At 39.7% G+C, this 22433-nt stretch overlaps 2 protein-coding genes across 4 annotated transcripts in view; one reads left to right on the top strand and one right to left on the bottom strand.

Moving 5' to 3' along the window:
- LOC124002581 (probable Bax inhibitor 1) overlaps nucleotides 1-14592 on the top strand; it is a 31156-nt gene extending 16564 nt beyond the window's left edge. The window contains exons 4-10 of one of the 2 annotated variants that reach the window (XM_046310090.1): nucleotides 4996-5116; nucleotides 8741-8789; nucleotides 8893-8990; nucleotides 10887-10966; nucleotides 11127-11227; nucleotides 12538-12613; nucleotides 12853-14592. In XM_046310090.1, coding sequence (XP_046166046.1) covers nucleotides 4996-5116; nucleotides 8741-8789; nucleotides 8893-8990; nucleotides 10887-10966; nucleotides 11127-11227; nucleotides 12538-12613; nucleotides 12853-12882 — 555 coding nt within the window. In that variant the 3' untranslated portion in view covers nucleotides 12883-14592. The remainder of the gene's footprint in view (nucleotides 1-4995; nucleotides 5117-8740; nucleotides 8790-8892; nucleotides 8991-10886; nucleotides 10967-11126; nucleotides 11228-12537; nucleotides 12614-12852) is intronic. The other variant, XM_046310091.1, reaches the window with a different exon arrangement.
- Nucleotides 14593-15003: 411 nt separating this feature from the next.
- On the bottom strand, nucleotides 15004-17478 carry LOC124002582 (ly6/PLAUR domain-containing protein 1-like). Of its 2 annotated transcripts, none has more exons than XM_046310094.1 (3): nucleotides 17256-17478; nucleotides 15875-16012; nucleotides 15004-15678 (listed from the first exon to the last, which is right to left on the bottom strand). In XM_046310094.1, exons 1-3 carry the CDS (start codon nucleotides 17305-17307, stop codon nucleotides 15467-15469), a joined length of 402 nt encoding a protein of 133 aa, XP_046166050.1. In that variant the 5' UTR covers nucleotides 17308-17478; the 3' UTR covers nucleotides 15004-15466. The 2 variants fall into 2 exon arrangements, with proteins under 2 accessions (XP_046166050.1, XP_046166049.1); XM_046310093.1 differs by having other exon boundaries at nucleotides 15004-15732.
- Nucleotides 17479-22433: the final 4955 nt, after the last annotated feature.

Genomic DNA, 22433 nt, shown 5'->3' on the forward strand with positions numbered 1-22433 from the left:
CCGAATCTGCCATCCAGTCTTGACGATGCATAAAAAAACAGTGGGATGTACAGTACCAGTCAAAAGTTTGGATTCAAGGGTTTCTTTATTTTGACTATTGTCGTCTACATTGTAGAATAAGTGAAGATGTCAACTATGAAATAACACGCATGGAATCATAGTAACCGAAAGTGTTAAACAATTCAAAATATAATTGTTTATTTGAGATTCTTCATAGTAGCCAACCGTTTCCTGCTGAGCACTTGTTGGCTGCTTTTCCTTCACTCTGCGGTCCAACTCATCCCAAACCATATCAATTGAGTTGAGGTTGGGTGATTGTGGAGTCCAGGTCATCTAATGCAGCACTCCATCACACTATTTGGTAAAATAGCCCTTACACAGCCTGGAGGTGTGTTGGGTCATTGTCCTGTTGAAAAACAAATGATAGTCCCACTTAGTGTAAACCAGATGGGATGGTGTATAGCTGCATAATGCTGTGGTAGCCAAAGCCATACATGCCACCTAAGCCATACAAATGAATCAGTGTCACCAGCAAAGCACCATTCCACAGTGAAGCATGGAAGTGTTGTGAACTACCTATGCGGAAGTCATCTGTTCACCTATGCATCTCACAAAGACAGCGTTTGGATCCAAAAATCTCAAATTTGGACTCATCAGACCAAAGGACAAATTTCCACCGGTCTAATATCCATTGCTTGTGTTTCCTGGCCCAAGCAAGTCTCTTCTTCATATTTGTGTCTTTTTTAGTAGTGGTCTCTTTGCAGCAATTCAACCATGAAGTCCTGATTTCATGCAGTCTCCTCTGAACAGTTGATGTTGAGGTGTCTCTTACTTGAATTCTGAACCATTTATTTGGGCTGCAATTTCTGAGGCTGGTAACTCCAATGAACTTATGCTCTGCAGCAGCGGGTCTTGGGTCTTCATATCCTGTGCTGGACATTTTCGCATTGATTGACCTTCATGTCTTAAAGAAATGATGGGCTGTTGTTTCTCTTTGCTTATTTGAGCTGTTCTTGCCATACTATGGACTTGTACTTGACCGAATTGGGCTCTCTTCTATACACCTTCCTTTTCACAACACAACTGATTGGCTCAAACACAAACAATTTTAACAAGTCACACCTGTTAATTGAAATGCATTCCAGGTGACTACCTCCATAAAGCTGGTTGAGAGGATGATAGCTTTGCACACTCCTGGCATTAAGGCAAAGGGTGGCTACTTTGAAGAATTTCAAATATTTTGATTTGACCCCTTTTTTTGGGTTACTACATGATTCCATGTGTTATTTCATCGTTTTAATGTCTTCACTATTATTATTATTATTCTACAATGTCGGTAATAGTCAAGATAAAGAAACGCTTGAATGAGTAGGTGTCCAAACTTTTTTGACTGGTACTGTATATTAGAGGTCAACTGATTTTAATCGGAATGGCTGCAGGGTTAGAGGTTAGAGCCTAGTGGTTAGAGCATTGGACTAGTAACCGAAAGGTTGAAAGTTCAAATCCCTGAGCTGACAAGGTACAAAATCTGTCGTTCTGCCCCTGAACAGTTAACCCACTGTTCCTAGACCATCATTGAAAATAAGAATTTGTAATTAACTGACTTGCCTAGTAAAATAAAGGTTAAAAATAATGTTTATTTTTAATTAGGGCCGATTTTCAAGTTTTCATAACAATCGGAAAACTGTATTTCTAAACACTGATTTGGCCGATTTTTAAATGTATTTAAAAAAAAATTATTTAAAAAAATTAAACACCTTTTTATTTGATCTTTATTTAACTAGGCAAGTCAGTTAAGAACACATTCTTATTTTCAATGACGGCCGAGGAACGGTGGGTTAACTGCCTCGTTCAGGGGCAGAACGACAGATTTTCACCTTGTCAGCTCGGGGGATCCAACCTTACAGTTAACTAGTCCAATGCTATAACCACCTGCCTCGTTGCACTCCACGAGGAGACTGCCTGTTACGCGAATGCAGTAAGAAGCCAATGTAAGTTGCTAGCTAACATTAAACTTATCTTATAAAAAAACATCTATCATAATCACTAGTTAATTACACATGGTTGATGATATTACTAGTTTATCTAGCGTGTCCTGCGTTGCATACAAGTATCTGACTGAGCATACAAGTATCTGACTGAGCATACAAGTATCTGACTGAGCATACAAGTATCTGACTGAGCATACAAGTATCTGACTGAGCGGTGGTAGGCGGCAGCAGCAGGCTCGTAAGCATTCATTCAAACAGCACTTTCGTGCATTTTGCCAGCAGCTCTTCATTATGCGCCAAGCATTACGCTGTTTATGACTTCAAGCCTATCAACTCCCTAGATGAGTGTTAGGAAATTACGATTAATATGACTGAACAAATCATTTAAAATGGAACTGTAAATAAACTTATACTCTTTATTATATCTGATTAACAATATGAGTTCATAAGAGGGGATTGTGAGACACGGACAAGGAGTAATAAGTTAACCTCTTGCTCCTACCTGACACGCAGGCGTCCCATCTAGACATCTGGAAATGCAAATGCACTACGCTAAATGCTAATAGTACTAGTTAAAACTCAAACGTTCATTAAAATACACATGCAGGGTATTGAATTAAAGCTACACTCGTTGTGAATTCAGGCAACAAGTCAGATTTTTAAAATGCTTTTCGGCGAAAGCATGAGAAGCTATTATCTGATAGCATGTAACACCCCAAAAGACCCGCAGGGGACGTAAACAAAATAATTAGCATAGTCGTCGCTACACAAACCACACAAATAAAATATAAAACATTCATTACCTTTGACCATCCTCTTTGGCACTCCTAGATGTCCCATAATCACTATTGGGTCTTTTCGATTAAATCGGTCCATATATAGCTTAGATATCGATCTATGAAGACTGTGATAAACGGAAAAAAATAGCGTCTTATAACGTAACGTCATTTTTAAAGTATTTAAAAAGTTGACGATAAACTTTCACAAAACACTTCGAAATACTTTTGTAATGCAACTTTAGGTATTAGTAAACGTTAATAAGCGATCAAATTGATCACGAGGCAAAGTATATTCTTTAGCTGTCCGTCTGGAAATAATGTCCGGGTAAATCTCAACCAAAATATCCGGTCAGAGACCGGAAGAACTGCGCTGCCTTGCGTCTGTTTGACCAAGAAACAAATAGTAGGCAAATGACAAGACTCTAGACAATGTGTGGAAGCTGTAGGTATTGCAACCTCAGCCCCATTAAATGTGGTTCACCTTTATCAATGGGTTCAAGTCGCACATGGATATACTTTTCCATTTTCAGTGATCAGATTTTCCTGCACCTTTCGATGAAATGCACGTTCTGTTATAGTCACAGCCGTGATTTAACCAGTTTTATAAACGTGTGAGTTTTCTATCCACACATACTAATCATATGCATATACTATATTCCTGGCATGAGCAGCAGGGTGCTGAAATGTTGTGCGATTTTTAACAGAATGTTCAAAAAAGTAGGGGGTAGGAGTAACAGGTTAATGAACACCATTCCAACTAGGCAGAAACAAATGGGTTGTGGACTGTGTAAACACAAGGTCGTTAGCCTATGGTTGACCCTACTGAAACTTAGCTCTGGGGGTTTTAGATAACCTAGGAATGCACTCACTGCCTTTTCAGTTAATTAAAACTGTCAGTTCAGTGGTGATCGATAATGTTGAAGGGTCAAAAGTTATCTGGGAGTGTGTTAGAATGAACTTTTCACCTTACTTTGTCCCGGTCGAGAGGGGATTCTGTTAAAGCAGTGAAATGACGTCATGCTCTTTATATAAACTGCTGCGTGTTTAAGTGGTAGCGCGCTCCGAGAATAAATTGTATTACCTATTATTGAAAGACTGGTCTGCGTCTTTTTTATGCAAACAAGAAATCTTACAAATTCTCATAAAATAGATTAAAGGCTTTCAATTGATGAAAGCACATTGGCATAATTCAATTATAGTAACAATGAGGCTGGTGTAACCGATGTGAACCGATGGCTAGCTAGTTAGCGGGGTGCGTGCTAATAGCGTTTCAAACGTCACTTGCTCTGAGACTTGGAGTGTTTGTTCCCCTTGCTCTGCATGGGTAATGCTGCTTCGAGGGTGGTTGTTGTGTTCCTGGTTCGAGCCCAGGGAGGAGCGAGGAGAGGGACGGAAGCTATACTGTTAAACTGGCAATACTAAAGTGCCTATAAGAACATCCAATAGTCAAAGGTATATGAAATACTAATTGTATAGAGAGAAATAGTCCTAGAATTCCTATAATAACTACAACCTAAAACTTCTTACCTGGGAATATTGAAGACTCATGTTAAAAGGAACCACCAGGTTTCATATGTTCATATGTATGTTGGCTTGGGGGTAGAAGCTGTTAAGGAGCCTTTTGGACCTAGACTTGGCACTCCGGTACTGCTTGCCGAGCGGCTGCAGAGAGAACAGTTTTTTTAAACTTTGGAACCTAGAGACTTTTGACCCTTTAAAAAAAAAAATAAAAAAAAATAGCGCCTTCCTCTGACCACCTGGCGTAGAGGTCCTGGATGGCAGGGAGCTTGGCCCCAGTGACGTACTGGGCTGTACGCACTGCACTACCCTTTGTAAATCCTTGCGGTCAGATGCCGAGCAGTTGCCATACCAGGCGGTGATGCAACCAGTTGCTGTTGATGGTGTAGAACTTTTTGATGACCCGTGCCAAATCTTTTTATTCTTCTGAGGGGGAATAGGCATTGTCGTGCCCTCTTCATGACTGTCTTGGTGTGTTTGGATCACGGTAGTTAGTGATGTGAACACCAAGGAACTTGAAGCTCTCGATCTACTCCAGTACAGCCACAAACTTCAGTGTGTCTGTGTAAGGGGGATAGATTTTACAAAAGGTGGCCACATAACATAAAATTGGTAATGCTTTGAAGGTTTTTCATTTAACTGGTGAATGACAATTGCCATTGATGTTATTACATTATAACTGTTGCTGTGTTTTTTGTGTCCATTAGGGAGGGATGTTGACCATGCTGGGCTCCCTGGCCATGATGGCTTGGCTGGCTATGACTCCCCACAGCCCTGTGACTGAGAAGAAGAGACTGGCCATCCTCTCTGGTTTTGCCTTCTTCACAGGTAACCTCATCTGCCCTATAGCTCTGTCAGAAAAGGGCTTACCCAGTGTGTGCACTCATTCAATCACTCTCATGTATTGGATTGGTGCAAACATGGCTGGAGGGAGTTTTCACCATAGAGATCCTATTAAATTACGAAAGGGACTTTCATAAACCCTCACCTCCAGAATGGGGTGAAATTGGCAGCCATAAATGCGGTAAAGAGGTCAATCGAACTTGTCCACAACAATGGAATTGCCATGGAAACTCTTGGTGGCAAGATCCTGAGTCACCCCATTGCCCCCGAGCAAAATTAGGTTACATTTTAGGCTATTGTTTAAATGTGTATTAATAATCAGGAGTATAGTGCTTGTATGAACGGGAGTTAGCATTTAGCAGTCGCTTCTTATAAACCTGAAAAGGGACAACTTCTACATGTTTTACAACAAAAACAGATGAATGTATCAATTGGACTTTAGCAACCACTTTGTGGGCCTGTTACAATACATACAACTTGACGGATGACAGATATCCCTTTTGTTACATCAGATTTGTTGAATGTGGGCCAATCTGGTCAATGGAACATCTGTGTTCCGTTGACTCTTTTACCGCATCTTATATTGGTCATGGAGAAATCCAAACCAGTCTAATTGGAATGAATGGCAGTCTAGGCATAATCCTTTTTTTTGTTATCAACCTTTTATTTATTTTTAAAGGAACACAGACCATAACAAAAAGCAGCCGGAATGGTCATGCAGTAGGTAAATACAATTAGAATAGACCACATGGCCTATACATCCATACACTGTTACATCAATAAGGGATCAGAGCTTTTACCTGGTCAGTTGGTCATATTTTGTACACTCAATGTATATTGCCCACCCGTGCTGCATCAACCTACACCCCAGCCCCTCCTGGTGACCACCCCAACTCACCCAACCTGATCTCCATGACATTAAATACTGTAATCAAGCAATTGTGATAAAATCAGCAAGGTACACTTTTTTTTGCACATGAGTAACAAGTAAAGAAAATGATAATGAACAGGTAATCGTTTGGGAAATAAAGTTGCTCCAGTAGTTCTTCAATAACCAGCTGTCAATTGTTTTTTGTCAAACCTGACAGTTATACAGTCTTTACTGTAATGACATAAGTGCTGAATTATCATTAAAACCTCTACGGGATCTGTGTCCCTAACCCGGGACGGTTGTTGCTAACGTGCTCTAATGTGACAGACATGTCTTATATGGGCAGAAAGCTTAAATTCTTTTTAATCTAACTGCAGTGTCCAATTTACAGTAGCTATTACAGAAAAAAAAGACCATGCTTTTGTTTGAGTAGAGTGCACAACAACAACACTTCACGGTAACTGGTTTGATACATTCACCTCTGAAGCTAAGTAATGTACGTACATTCAGTAATCTTGCTCTGATTTGTCATCCTTAGGGTCCCAGAGATAAATATTTAGCATAGTTTGATAAAAATCAATTTTTATAATCAAATGTAGGAACTGGGGTCTACAGTTTGACTCTCTTTCTCCACACCCACCCTGCCTGGCCATCTAGATGTGTATAAGTTAATGAGCCATCATGTATGACATTCCTGGGAGTGTGTAAATGTATTTTTATATTACCATAGCATTTTTGTATGTTCCATCTAGTTATCTACTTGAAAATGTATCAATTGACCAATTTGGCACATTTGGGCAAACTCCAGGCAGGCTTGATACAAAATATTGTGCAGTAATGTAATTCTTCAGTGGATCAGTGTAAAATGTTGTGCACACTGCTGGCATCTGGTGGCAAAAATCTGAATTACACCTTGACTCCTGTCTGAAAGTATGGCCTTTCTCTTGTATTTCAAAGATGATGAAATAAAAATAATAGAAAACGTATGTTTTGTTTGTAGTGAAAGTATGCACACAACTGTAAACCCTATCATTTACCTAAAGTGTGTACCTAACACTGTGCCTGTGCAAAATCCCACCATTGCATCCCAACTGTATCAATATTAGGTTACCTGTCTGAGTTAACTTGAATAACTTTAACCTGTTAACTTTCAAGGATTTGAATAGAACATACTGTCAGTTGTGGTCACAATAAAATCAACTGACAGTCAAGGAATAGCTAATCAGCCTGTACAATATTATACGCCTTTAACAATAGTCCAGACCGACTCGTGTCCATCTTCCTGTACTAGCCAGCTCTCTTCGTTGCTGTTTAACTCACTCCAGGCTAGTATTGATGTAGTATGTGAACTAATCAGTCTTTCTAAACAGTCAGTTAGTAATCCCACCAGAGAAGCGTCCTTTTATCCATGTCAAATTTGGTGCAAAACCACACCAAAGGAAAAATCTAGCAACATTAAAAGCTGCACTGACTGGTCAGTTCGGTTGTTCCCTGTGACGAAGTAAAGGTTTGCCTTGCATTTTCCCGGATTTTGATATGATGTAGCTTTTTATTTGAGTGATTGCAGCCAGATCAGAGAGCCTCGACGTCATGTATAGTTGCATTGTTTTTAGAGGTAGGTAAGCTGTGAATTATCACTAGCTTACAACGCCGATTTTTGCCGAAGCTGTCTAGTTGTGTGCACCGTCTAGCGTTAGCTTTGTATGGTTAACTGTTTATGAAAGGACTATTGAGGTACTTAGCAACATGACATTTGTGCTGGTTTACAACTAAAATATGCTGCATAGCTAGCTCTAGCTGAATGTGCAAAGCAAGCACCCTTGATTCCTTATTACTGACAATCATATAATTTTTTTCCCTTCGTTTTTTTTTTAACATCAGTAATGCACTTGGAAACGTAATCCTGAATAAAATCCAACTTTTTTTGTACTCCACTAAACTCTTGAGGCGATGAACTCTTGTTGGTTTACAATAGCTTCATCTAACATGGTAGCTAGCGCTTTGTTGTCAGGAGATGTCTTCTTTGATTTAGCTCGTAAAGCGTGGCGTGTTATTGTAAGTTACTAAATACTGTTACAGGTTAGCTGTGTTAAATCAACTGAAATGTTTCTGAAAAAGCAGGCATATTTCTGTCACATGACTCCCATTAGTTAGAGGCATAATCCTGATTTGACTTGAGCAGGAAAATTTAAGTGAGGCATGTGATATCAGGAAACGTAATAGAATTGTCAACCTAAAAATATTGTCATAACTATAAATACAGCTTATTCAGGTTTTTAGAAATTCTGTATAAATATCCTCTAAATATGTAAACAGACAAATGTCTCCATTTTTTGTTTTCTTGGAAAGCTGTGAGTGCTATTATATGATACAATATCACTGATTTCAGCCAGTGTTTGGCTGTAGATTGACTATTGTTTGAATGGAATGTTTTTATATTGGCAGTTAATTTCATAAATATTTTTCAAATTATTTATTTAAGTGGATGGCTAGCTAGTGAACAAACATTAAAAATCATTCTTCAAACTCATTGTGTAAAATAATCTTATCACAATGGCTGACCTTTTATTCCATCATAAGAAGGTTCATGTCCGTTCTAATTCTATGTTTTCCCCCATATTCCCATGAGGGGAGGGTACGAGTACACACTTCCAAAGAAAGGCTGCATTCCAATTCTCTACCTATGTATTTTTAGCTATTGAAGTAGCCATGAGCTAATGTTTTCCTCTTCATTTCAGGTGTTGGTTTGGGCCCAACCATGGATTATGTCATCTCTATTAACCCAAGGTAAGATGACAGTAATAATGTGTATAGTAGCTAGTTTCTTTCAATGAGGGGTTTCTCCTGAGGTGACTGACTGACCCTCACATCTCTCTGCTCCTACAACCAGCATCATTGTGACAGCTTTCCTGGGGACCTCAATCATCTTTTTGTGCTTCACGCTGAGTGCCCTCTACGCCCAGCGCAGGAGCTACCTCTTCCTTGGAGGTAAAGTGCTGAACTTTCTTATTCATGCATAACGGACCAAATAATGAAAGACTAGCACTGTAGTTTTGAGTTCCACGAAGTGGGTGTGGAAGTGGTGACATATTGTTTGCTATCTATAAATAAGTATAAACCACCTGGTACCAACAACCTGTATGGTAAATTGCTGAGGTTGGTGGTGGAATGCATTGTGACTCCTGTTTGTCACATCTTAAATGTAAGCCTAGAAGATGGTGTGTGTGCCCTCAGACATGGAAGTAAAGGTCATTTCGCTACCCAAGAATAGCAGAGCACCCACCACTTTAATGATTTAAACAGCTGACCAATCAGCCAGTTAAAAGTGCTTAGCAAACTTTTGGGGAAAAACTGACCTTGAATAAAGCCTGTGTCTATGCCCGCCGACGACTCAACAGTATACACATGAGCTGCCACAGTAAAATAATTAACATCCTTAACAAAATCAAATCAAATTTATTTGCCACATGCGACAAATACAACAGGTGTAGTAGACCTTACAGTGAAATGCTTACTTACAAGCCCTTAACCAACAATGCTTTTAGAATTTTTAAGAAAAAAGTGTTAAGGAGAGGTAATATCTATATTTCCATGTCTAACAATTGTATTTATCGACATTTATAATGAGTATTTCTGTAAAATGATGTGGCTCTCTGCAATATCACCGGATGTTTTTGGAACTAGTGAACGTAACGCGCCAATGTATACTGAGATTTATTTATATAAATATGAACTTTATCAAACAAAACATACATGTATTGTGTCACATGAAGTCCTAACCCTAACCCTATGAAGATCAAAAGGTTAGGGATTCATTTTCTCTCTTTGTGCTTTTTGTGACTCCTCTCTTTGGCTGGAAAAATGGCTGAATTTTTCTGAGTTTGTGCTGACCTAACATAATAATTTGTGGTGCTTTCGCTGTAAAGCCTATTTGAAATCTGACACTGTGGTGGGATGAGGAATTTTAATTATTAGATTTCTGTTTTGAATTTGGTGTCCTGCACTTTCACTGGTTGTCATAACGATCCCGTTCACGGGATTGCAGCACTAAGAAGTTAACTTCTTCTATATGGAACTCTGCCACTGCAGGTATTTTTTTTAAAATGTAACCTTTATTTAACTAGCTACGTCAGTTAAGAACAAATTCTTACTTGCTATGACTACCTACCCTGGCCAAACCCGGATGACGCTGGGCCAATTGAGTGCCGCCCTATGGGACTCCAGATCACGGCCGGTTGTGATAAAGCCTGGATTCGAAACAGGGTGTCTGTAATGACTCCTCTAGCACTGAGACGCAGTGGCTTACACTACTGCGCCACTCGGGAGCCCAAGCTAGCAATAAGAACAGATAAAAAATATAAAAAACAGATAAAAGAACACCTTACTGCACAAAGGGGACTGTGAAGAGATGGTCATTTTATATATCTTGTTTTGTACTTTGCACTTATGTATTAGACCTAGATATTGTGTGTATGTACTGATATGTAGGCTGTATGTGATGGTTTTTTTAAATGTATGTATTGCGGTCCTTGACTAATAATGTTCTTTATTGTTTCATGTGGACCCCAGGAAGAGTGAAGGGGATCCTAATGAATACCAAAGTGTTCTGTGCTGCTTACCAGATATTGTGTAATGTAAAGGAACTGAAACTATAGAAAGTAAACTCACACACCTTGAAGTGCTACCAGGTGCATAGAGAAAAAAGTGTACTCATTACCAGTGTGCTGGAGTTTTCCTTTTTTATTAAGGAACTGAAGCTTACCACTCTGGATTTAGTGAGACTGTGCTCACTAAATAAATGTTACCAAATGCACATACCCTTAATAAAGAAGTTTCCAACTTTCTATTCTGTTCATTTATCGCAAAAATATTTCTGTCTTTCAGGTACTCTAATGTCCGGACTGTCCATCCTGCTCCTGGTCTCTTTCCTCAACATGTTCCTGGGGTCTGTCATGTTGTTTACGGTAAAGAGGAAAATAACAATATTGGGTTATGTTTGCTTTGTTTTGATCCATTATTATTGCTAAACAATGCTACTCTTCATGGACGTAGCTATTAGTTACAGTATGACTTGTGCACTGGTTGTCATTTTCACCCAGCATTTCTCTCTCTGTGTGTGTCTAGGCTCACATGTACCTCGGTCTGGTCATCATGTGTGGATTTGTGCTGTTTGACACTCAACTCATCATTGAGAAGGCTGAGATGGGAGACAAAGACTACATCTGGTAAGGGACACACACTCTCTCTGGGCCTGGTGATGAGGGTGAGTGGTTAGATGTTGAAACACATTTTTTTTGCCATTGTCATCTGGAAATGAGTCTGTCAGCCCGTGACTGTAAATTAAAATGTTTAATTGGTATCACTCCTAAAGTTAGGAGCACAACATAACATTTTGGAGCACCAGAAAAAAGGATAAACATTTTTGTTGTTGAGATATAGCCTTATATTGGGCATATATGATTTTGACTAAGCACATGTTGTGCAATAGAAACTAATAGGTAACCCTGTAAATAGATTTGTTAATTTATAAAAAGCTAAAATTTTGATGTAAATACCCGTCACTGAAAATAGTTATTTCTGGAGTATTAGATTTCTACATAGTTATGGCCCTATAAAATGTATTTTATTTTTGTTAACATAATTTCCCATTTTTGTTTTGCCCAAATTCCGTTTCATCCGTTTAGTGTTCACTTAAAAAAAAATAGAACATCCAGTTTCAAGTCCAAAACAATACTTAAACCACATCAGGAGACTGCTTTTCTAAGATATTTACATTTTTTTGTGTAGTTACCCTTTAATTCAAGTGCACACCATGCACCTATAGCAATAGACTGTTTGGTTAAAAGTGTCTCTGTAGCGTGCGTGCGCGCGCAGAGCTTGCAAAACAAATGTCCAATGGATTGATGCAAGGAAGCATATCTTTCTGCCAGGTAGGCAATAGGCTACTTTGTACTTAACATTTAATTGAGAAGGTTTTTGAGAAAGCCTTTCCATCTACCAGAAGGCAGTTGCCGTTAGCGATGCTAATGATTACACGAAGTGGTAGACATGCGCACGAACGGTACCGCGCGCGCACACAGAAGGGACATTCCTGTGCTTTGCATCTTCAGAAGGTTGTAGGAAATCCGAATCCCTGATCCGTTCTGTTCATGTCTCATGATATACCTGGGCAAATTGAGTGAATCTTTCAAAATCTGTTTTTTTGATGTGGCCTAGTATTCGTGCAACCATATTCTCTGACGAATCTGTTGGCTTTTTTCTCTCTAAGACACCCAGAAACAACAGTTCAGTGACACTTAATCATTACAACAATTATCTGGTTGTTTTTTTCTAGGCACACTGATGCTCCCAAAGAGAAATTCCAGGTCGCACAAGAAAATATTAAGGAGCATGTTTATGGTTGCGCTTTAGGTTGAGAAGAAAAGATTGCACACAGAAACATACAATACAATGCACTTGATAATTGGGGCTCTTTTACAATGATCTTATGAAGTGTTTTGTAAGATATACAATAACTTCTCTTTTCACTCTGAAGGCACTCTGTGGATCTCTTCTTGGACTTTGTGACCATCTTCAGGAAGCTCATGGTTATTCTGGCCATGAATGAGAAGGTACCATATTGACAGTGTATTGCTATTTATATAGCATACCGACTATAATACACTACCACTATCTCTCATACGTTGCTATGTTTTGAACCATAGAAAAACATGAACCTAGGACCAGAAAGCATTCTAAATACAATATGTGCAATAAACCAGCATATTGTACATTGTAGAAATGTTGCACTTTGCACTGCTAGGCTAATAATGGTTTAATGTCAGTCAGGTGAAGTGTTCTCTTTATTTAGCAGGACAACAAGAAGAAGGAGAAGAAGTAAATGTGGAGGAATGCAAGCAAATAAAAGATCTGTGACTTGGAATTGCTTCAGGAGTGCTTCTGGTGCATTCACATAACTGCTTAATTATTCTAATTATTTAGACCATGTTTGATTTTGTACTTTGATATAGTGTCTTAATTGTTAGGAATCGATTGGTTTGGAATTTGGCTTTGGCGTAAGGTTTGACGTTTTTAAAAGTTGATGTTAAGGTTTTAGATGTCCCTGTGTCTTCAATTTATTTTTTACTCCCATTTTGAAGGGATGGTGTAGTTAACTAACATACTTATTTCGATAGTTATTTTTGCATTGTCAAGTAACGATTTGAGACAATTTGTTATTTTCTCTTCCATCTGATTAAGCAGGAAATCAATGCCTCAAATCATTTTATGGACACTTTTTATATACCAACTGATTAAAGTACAGTATCAGTTTGGAGTTGTGGTGAGGTTGTTAATTCTGTGAATATTATCTGTCCATTTGGGAATTCTGCCATTTTAAATAAGCCACACACTATATTAGTCTCCATTATGACATCACAGGCTTTTTGTTGCGATGCGTAATGACGAACATGATGCATTTGTAAAGTGGACATTTACATGGGGTATCATTTATTAGCAAATGACAAATATTACTAGTACTTTTACAGTACAATCCCTTTTTACTGAAGTCATGCATTCGTAACATTTCCCCTTGAATGATCAGAGTAATTTAAGACATTGATTCTCTCTGTGAGGCTGCTCTAACCAGTCTTTCTGTTGTAGTTTGTGCCAATAGGGGATCGTGTCAGTTTGTTTTAATAAGATGCAAATGATAGAGCAGACAGATTTGCATCTTCGATGTTAAATATTCAGACCTTGCACGGACTCATCTCTTGAAACATAAATGACATTTTTCAATGTAATTGCTGGTGGTGTCGTCTGCTATGGTGTCAAGAAAGTGATGTTTTTTGGATGGACTTGTATTGAGAAGTGTAACATATTTTCCTGATAATGAATTTTGTCAAACTTGTTCTCTTTTTACTACTAACAAAGATTCAGTGCTTGAAATAGAGGTGATCAGTAGAGAATCTGTGTTTCATGTAATTAGGTGACATGAAAGAAATCCCACTAATCTTCATGTTATTCCCTATGTGCAGGGGTAACAACATTTATTTTCAAGGTGCACTTAGTTTTATTGAGAGAATCTCCTGTGACATGGGTTACGGGATTGAGAAGGTATGGCAGTACTGCCAAAGTCAATTAACTCACTGAATCACATGGCATAGCATCCAGTTACCAGTCAGAACGTATCCTCATCTGCCAAGTAATAGCTTGGCTAAAGGATTAGCCAATACAAATGTTTCAACCTCTCGCTTGATGTTGGTAATCTAGATGACGTGAAATGTACTTTTTCTGATATGGGTCGTAGTCCATTTTTTAATTTTTAACCTTTTTAATTGAATGACATTGAACAGATAATCTGGCAGTCAAACATCCTCTGCTATGCAGCTCAAGGCTTTATTTTCTTAGAAGTGCCAATAACAATACAAGTTTACCAAACTAATCACCTGTTGTTGCTTTTCAACTGAGGATTTTACTGTTTCAAAAATGAAATAACTGCATATCTTATACTGTGAAATTTGTTTTGCTTTTATGGGAATTACTTTTGTAATTCTGCTACATTTAATGTAATTTAAATTTGTTAAAATAAAATTTGATTAAGTCAATGACACTTATGCTCATGTTTTAATAATGGTTGCAAAGTAGCACACCTCCATCCCTATGGGGATTTTTAACAGGGTTTAGTCACTTCTATCTGACAGTGTACAAAACCATTAGGAACAACTGCTCTTTCCATGAGACTGACCAGGTGAAAGCTATGAACCTTTACTGATGTCATCTGTTAAATCCACTTCAATCAGTGTAGATGAAGGGGAGGAGACATTAAGCTTTGAGACATGGATAGTGTATGTGTGCCATTCAGAGGGTGAACGGGAAAGACAAAAGTGCCTTTGAACGAGGTATGGTAGGTGCCAGGCACACCGGTTTCTGCCAAGAACTGCAATGCTACTGGGTTTTTCATGCACAACTGTTTCGTGTGTGTGTGTGTGTGTGTGTGTGTGTGTGTGTGTCAAAAATGGTAACTTGACACAACTGTGGTAAGCATTTGGCATCAACATGGGCCAGCATCCCTGTGGAACGCTTTTGACACCTTGTAGAGTCCATGCCCTGATGAATTGAGGCTGTTCTGAGGGCAAAGGGAGTGTAACTTAACATTAGAAAGTGTTCCTAATTTGTTTTGTACACAAGTGTGTCATCCTAACTGTAAACATTGTGTATAGTACTGAATGTACCCTGTCATCTCTGGGATATAAACACTTTGATTTGGTGCAGTCTGCACTAATGATTAAAGTGTAATTTACTATGGATGCAACATTTTTATGAACTTTTGGGTCAGATTGAATATACTTCCTAAATTTCTCACCCCCCCTCAACGGACCGGTATGTGTCGGACAGCTCTGTTGCTTTGATTTCAGAATCCCTGTCCAGTCATCTCTCAGGACAGTGTTTGCTCCAACACCAGGGACCTCCACACCTGAGAACATTCAGTCCAATCTAGCCAATACCAGTGTCCATATCAGGGCAGTGTTGCCATGGAAACAGTGATGATGAGGAGGAGCGCAGTGGGTCTGGTGGGGGGATGGCTGGGGGCCAGGGAGATCCTTGGGGGGCGGGGTCCGTTGCAGAGGGGGGGTGTTACAGCAGCTAATGCAGACAGAGCCCACCCGACCTGGGACACAGAAAGACTGATACCCTGCTGAAACAATCAGACAGGTGGAGAAGGAGGCACAGGCCTTCCTGTAAATCACACCTAGAGGAAGATAGAGAAGACAAAGCCTTGGCCAAAAATTACACAAAGGGTGCACATTTTAGATCTTGTAAAACAAAAGTTATTTACTATTAACCTACTAGAATAAATTGACTTGAGGTCAGAAAAAGTCAACAAGGCTCACCATTTTCACCCACAATCACCTCCTTCTGACAGGCATTCTGGATGTTTGCTGTGCAGTTGACAATGAACTTTGGAGCTGAACAGTCATTGTCCAACAGAGTCTCTTCACAGTGGTAACACTGCATCTGATAAGGCCAGACTGAAACGCATGCACACACACTAATTGTGATGCCTAAAATACATGGAAGGAAATCTAGTTACAGTGCACGAGAATGGAAGTACGTGTTTCCAAGCAACCTCCATGGAGATAATGCAGTGCAGAAACTCCACAAGAGGGAGCCATTTCCTTCTGTTTATGCCTATTCCCTCAAATACATTGATTAATCCATTGTCCAGTGCCCTTTTCAATCAGATTGGACAGTAAAACAGCAGAGGTTTAAACCTGCTTAAAATGCTATAACCACTGCTTTTTCAACTACAGTGTTACTCATCTTAACACACTATTATTATGACCACTGTCTCAGGAAAAGGAGATATTCAGATGCACTTTTAAATGTGAAGGCTATCCAGTCACTTGTGGTGAAATGCCAAATCCCAACAGCCAATACAGAGATAATCATTAGTATGAAGAATCCTTGACTCACTCAACCATGCTTCCATATTTGTAATCAGTCCAGTCACCCAGCTAGTGTTCAACAGACGTTTGGAATAGATCTGTTGTGCTTCCTCTGACTATCTGGGCTTGATTGATATGTTATGCCTGCATGATCTGATGGATATTGCTTGCAACACATAAAACGCATTATAGGAGCACTTTGTAAAACACATCGCTATATCACTAATTTGACCTCCCAAAAACGGATTACATCCTATATTCACGGTACTGTACTTTGTCTCTGTCTGTCAGGTCATTAACTATAAAATATGAATGCAATGTGGCTAAACATTATTATTGCATTAGCCATAGTTCAAACAAAAATATTAACCTGTCTAACTATAAGGTTGATGGAGCAGAAATTAGTCATGCGTCTGTCTGAATGACAGATTGACAGAATGGCCATTTTAATCATGTTCACCGACTGGTATTATGATTATGACATGTTGGCTCAGACTCCAAAGGTAAAACAAGTTCAATCATTCATTTCTGTCATTGTGTGTAATTGCGCATGTTTAGTCTACATTTAAAGCGATTGCATTCATATTTGCATCATTTTAGAACCTAATGTATACATTATATTAGCAGAAAGCCTTAACGCATGGATTTAGTTGGGTAGGCTAAAAGGCTTCTCAAAAATCTCATTTTATTCTAGACTATAAACTTTAAATTGAGAGATTTTGGGGCAACGAGACAGTAATTAAGAAATTAATTATTACTCCGGATTTCCACCGTTATAAATAAACCTACACTGACATTTAAAAAAAGAGAAACAGTAATTATGTACCTGAGCAAAGGACGCATCCACACAGAGAAGCGAGGAGAACAAACGATTGCATCGTCCATAAACTCCATCAGGTTACTTTTTCTCCCAAAAAAGCATTACACAGTTGTATAGTCAGCCTCAACTTGAATCCACTTCTGATAAAGTAGGAGCAGTAATATCACCAGTAAGCATGCCTAAAAAGGTTTCTAGGTGGCTTGCTTCTCCTAACTTTGAGGGCGCTCTGTTTGGCAAGCGTCACAGAATCTCAATCTGACGCCTCGATCACACCAACGATGTCATTGCGCAAAATCGGACGTAAGCATCATCTGGATGTGTTAAACGTAATCATTCTGCTACCATTTCTGTCAAGCCGCCTACGCACACAGTTTGATGCATATTAGATAAATCCAATGTATGTGCCACACAGAACGCACTGCAAGAAGGCAAACACAGGGTTCCATTAGAAATTAATGTAGGTACTTCTGGTGTACCAAAACGCATAACACTGTAGGTGTGATCTAGTGGCAGTCAGTGCCGTTTATGAGGGAGGACAATTTTTTTGGTTCATGATCATGGCCTTGTTTCTATTACAGCATGTTGGATGACTATCATTCATATTCCATTCACGCAGTTCAATGTAACATCGATGGGATTAGGCGACTACATGATATTCACATGTTTACTATGCCCATCATGAGGTTGCTGCAACCTAGCCTATGAATGAACGTTTACAACGTAGGTGCACACAGGTGAGAGAAAAAATTGATATGACAAACAGGGTGTCTATTCATGGAAAAACACACGTTTAAAATGTCGACCATTCGATTGGTGGAAAGAATATACGATTCTTGGTCGACTAAGATCTATTTTGTTTCGGGAACCGACCTAGTCCCAAGTGTGCTCACCACAAAGAATGCATAGTAGTTGTTAACTAATGTTAAGCTATCTTGTAATCAGAAAAGTTCAGTCAGTTACTGGCAGCTAGTTGCAAGTAAGTTACTAGCAGTTACTGGTTATTAAGAAACGGAGATTTTTACAATAACTGACCGACAGCTGGTTGTCAGTTAGGTTATGTACAATTCACAGAAAATTCCAGGCAACTAACTGCTATTTGAGTTACTGTGAAATGCACGTTAAGGTTGAATCGGGATGTGGACATGAAGCTAGGGTTTGGATTTGGGATAAAGTAAAAATCCACCCAAAACCACTCATTCCTTTAATTTACAGTGTTAAATAGCACTAATGAGTGGGAACAATATTTTTGGTAAACAAATGTTTCATTTTGGCATTTCATTTGGTTGGTAGCAACCAGTGACGATTTTAGCATGTAAATCTTGGTGGGGAAGAAAATAAATACATTGTTTTTGATGTATGCCAGAAAGCCAATACACAACACAACACTGAACAATATATTAATTGCACTATAATGGTGACAAACCGTGCCCACAAACTATTAGGGCCTACAGAAAACTGTACCAGCAGAGTCCAAACACTTTACCAACGCTACATGTGGCTATCAGCGATTCCTTGTCTGGCAGCGAAACAGTTCATTCAGCCTCATTCACTGCCTTTAAAAAAACATAGCTGATATGGCTGACTCGGTCTCAACCTTTAAGTCTTTATTGAAGACTCATCTCTTCAGTAGGGCCTATGATTGAGTGTAGTCTGGCCCAGGGGTGTGAAGGTGAACAGAAAGGTACTGAAGCAGGAATTGCCCTTGCTGTCTCTGCCTGGCTGGTTCCCCTCTCTCCACTGGGATTCTCTGCCTCTAATCCTATTATGGGGGCTGAGTCATGGGCACACAGGTGCTCTTCCATGCCGTCCCTGGGAGGGGTGCATCACTTGAGTGGGTTGAGTCACTGACGTGATCTTTCTGTCCGGGTTTGAGCACCCCTTGAGTTCTTACCGTGGGGAAGATCTTCATGGGCTATACTCAGCCTTGTCTCAGGGTAGTTAGTTGGTGGTTTGAAGATATCCCTCTAGTGGTGTGGGGGTTGTGCTTTAGCAAAGTGGGTGGGGTTATATCCTGCCAGGTTGGCCCTGTCTGGAGGTATCGGCGGAAGGGGCCACAGTGTCTCCCGACCCCTCCTGTCTCAGCCTCCAGTATTTATGCTGCAATAGTTTATGTGTCAGGGCGCGAGGGTCAGTCTGTTATATCTGGAGTATTTCTCCTGTCTTATCTGGTGTCCTGTGTGAATTTAAGTATGCTCCCTCTAATTCTCTCTCTCTCCCTCCCCTCTCGGAGGACCTGAGCCCTGGGACCATGCCTCAGGACTACCTGGCCTGATGACTCCTTGCTGTCCCCAGTCCACGTGGTCGTGCTGCTACTCCAGTTTCAACTATTCTGCCTGCGGCTATGGAACCCTGACCTGTTAACCGGACGTGATACATTGTCCCGGATCTGCTGTTTTTCTCTCTCTACTGCACCTGCTGTCTCTGAATGCTCAGCTATGAAAAGCCAACTGACATTTACTCCTGAGGTGTGGACCTGTTGCACCCTCTACAACCACTGTGATTATTATTATTTGACCCTGCTGGTCATCTATAAACGTTTGAACATCTTGGCCATGTACTGTTATAATCTCCACCCGGCCCAGCCAGAAGAGGATTGGCCACCCCTCAGAGTCTGGTTCCTCTCTAGGTTTCTACCTACGTTCCTGGCTTTCTTGGAAGTTTTTCCTAGCCACCGGGCTCCTACATCTGCATTTGCTTGCTGTTGGGGCTTTAGGCTGGGTTTTTGTATGGCACTTTGTGACATCGGCTGATGTAAAATGGGCTTTATAAATGCATTTGATTGAATTTGATTGAGATGTACAAACTGTGGCATAAGGGGACAACAAGCAGATAAGAGGCAATCCGTAATTTCAATTTAGACATTAATGAGCAAGCTAGGACAGACGTAGTCAATATAACTATTTGTTCAGTGCTTTTGAAATGGGCTACTGACAGCTTACAACATACACTTAGTTTTAGTTTCTTATCTACAGTAAACATATCTCTCTGGAATATTACATAATTTATGCAGCAGCATACACAACACATTTGGACTCACCTTGTTGTGCTGTTCTCACTTGAACAGGAAGGTGTCACGGGGGTCCTTCATAGGGATAATTTTGTCATCAATCTTTGTCAAAGTCTGGCATTCTCTGGATTTATGGTGCTTGAAAGATATCTGTGAACTCTGACAAAAAAACAGGTGGAATCATGATGACATCAGTGATCTTCAGGTGGGAACTCTAGAAAGAGGCCCGAGTTCCTGACTTGCAATTCCGAGTTGAATGACCGTTCAAAATGTATTTTCCCATCCGGAGCTCTTTAAAAAACATTTTTTTAGAGTTCCCAGTTGTCTTGAACTCATTGAAGTTTGAGATTTCCCAGTTCAATGTTTCCACTTGTTTTGAGCGTGGCAGCATGGCCAATGTTGAATGTTTACCCTTTTAAGCTTGTAAAAGAGACTCTGAAACCCAGACCACACACCCACTCCACTGAATAGCAGGCTAGTGATTGCCAAAATGAATGCCATATGCTGCATTTGCTTTAGAACTATTGCTTACCTTTTTGTTGTTGACACTTTGATATCTGTTTAAAGGGCAAATCCACAGATGAAAACATAACAAATCGCCCTGCCTCTGTTTTGGTAAAAAGCTGATGGATGGGCCTGGAGAAATGTGACCACTCTCAGATTAATAGACAGAGCTAGGGATGCAAGGACTGACCATCCATAATATAAAAATGGTTTTAACCATGTTATGAGGCAAAAAATTGGAGTAAAACAAGCTTATATTTTGGGTTCTCATGAAGTGTGACTGTTGAACTAAGCTCATGAGGCATTCATAAGTTATATCCTTCAAGAATCAATGGATATACACTACCATTCAAAAGTTTGGGGTCACTTAGAAATGTCCTTGTTTTTGAAAGAAAATCTTATTTTTATGGTCCATTAAAATAACATCAAATGGATTTTTATGGAATGTCTGCATAGGCGTACGGCAGCCCATTATCAGCAACCATCACTCCTGTGTTCCAATGGCACGTTGTGTTAGCTAATCCAAGTTTATCACTTTAAAAAGGCTAATTGATCATTAGAAAAACCCTTTTGCAATTATGTTATCACAGCTGAAAACTGTGGTTCTGATTAAAGAAGCAATAAAACTGTCCTTCTTTAGACTAGTTGAGTATCTGGAGCATCAGCATTTGTGGGCTCAATTACAGGCTCAAAATGGCCAGAAACAAATAACTTTCTTCTGAAACTCGTCAGACTATTCTTGTTCTGAGAAATGAAGGCTATTCCATCGTACAACACTGTGTATTACTCCCTTCACAGAACAGTGCAAACTGGCTCTTACCTGAATAGAAACAGTGGGAGGCCCCGGTGCACAACTGAGCAAGAGGAGAAGTACATTATAGTGTTTAGTTTATAGAAACAAACGGGTCACAAGACCTCAACTGGCAGCTTCATTAAATAGTACCGGCAAAACAACAGTCTCAATGTCAACAGTGAAGAGGCGACTGCAGGATGCTGGCCAACTAGGCAGAGTTGCAAAGAAAAAGCCATATCTGACTGGACAATAAAAAGAAAAGATTAAGATGGGTTAAACAACAGACACTGGACAGATGAAGATTGGAAAAAAGTGTTATGGACAGACGAATCTAAGTATGAGGTGTTCAGACCACAAAGAAGAACATTCGTGAGATACATAAAAAATGAAAATATGCTGGAGGAGTGGAGGGGTGCTTGACGCCATCTGTCAAGCATGGTGGAGGCAATGTAATGGTCTGGGGGTGCTTTGATGGTGGTAAAGTGGGAGATTTGTACAGGGTAAAAGGGATCTTGAGGAAGGAAGGCTATCACTCCATTTTGCAATGCCATGCCAAACCCTGTGGACAGCGCTTAATTGGAACCAATTTCCTCCTACAACAGGACAATGACCCAAAGCACAGCTCCAACCTATGCAAGAAATATTTATGGAAGAAGCAGTCAGCTGGTATTCTGTCTATAATGGAGTGTTTGAGTTCAAGTTTTTTAAACATTTTACAGGGACATGGCACATTAATCAACGTTTCAGTAAAAGTGCCGGTTTTAGCCAGCCGGCTAATTTTCAACCGCAGTCCCTGGGCAGGTTATTAAAAACAATTACAATAGTAATATAGATAATCATTGAGCAGTGAGCACACACAGAGCAAAATAGGACAAGCAAG

The sequence above is a fragment of the Oncorhynchus gorbuscha genome, linkage group LG18 (assembly GCF_021184085.1).
Source record: "Oncorhynchus gorbuscha isolate QuinsamMale2020 ecotype Even-year linkage group LG18, OgorEven_v1.0, whole genome shotgun sequence".
In the NCBI taxonomy this organism is placed as follows: domain Eukaryota; kingdom Metazoa; phylum Chordata; class Actinopteri; order Salmoniformes; family Salmonidae; genus Oncorhynchus; species Oncorhynchus gorbuscha.

What these genes read in the sequence shown, in the direction of transcription:
- LOC124002582 (XM_046310093.1), bottom strand. Translation starts at nt 17,307, where the DNA reads ATGCAATCGTTTGTTCTCCTCGCTTCTCTGTGTGGATGCGTCCTTTGC. An exon ending in TGGATGCGTCCTTTGCTCAG is followed by an intron (nt 16,013 to 17,255) that starts GTACATAATTAC and finishes CATGCGTTTCAG; the next exon opens with TCTGGCCTTATCAGATGCAG. An exon ending in GGTGATTGTGGGTGAAAATG is followed by an intron (nt 15,733 to 15,874) that starts GTGAGCCTTGTT and finishes ATCTTCCTCTAG; the next exon opens with GTGTGATTTACAGGAAGGCC.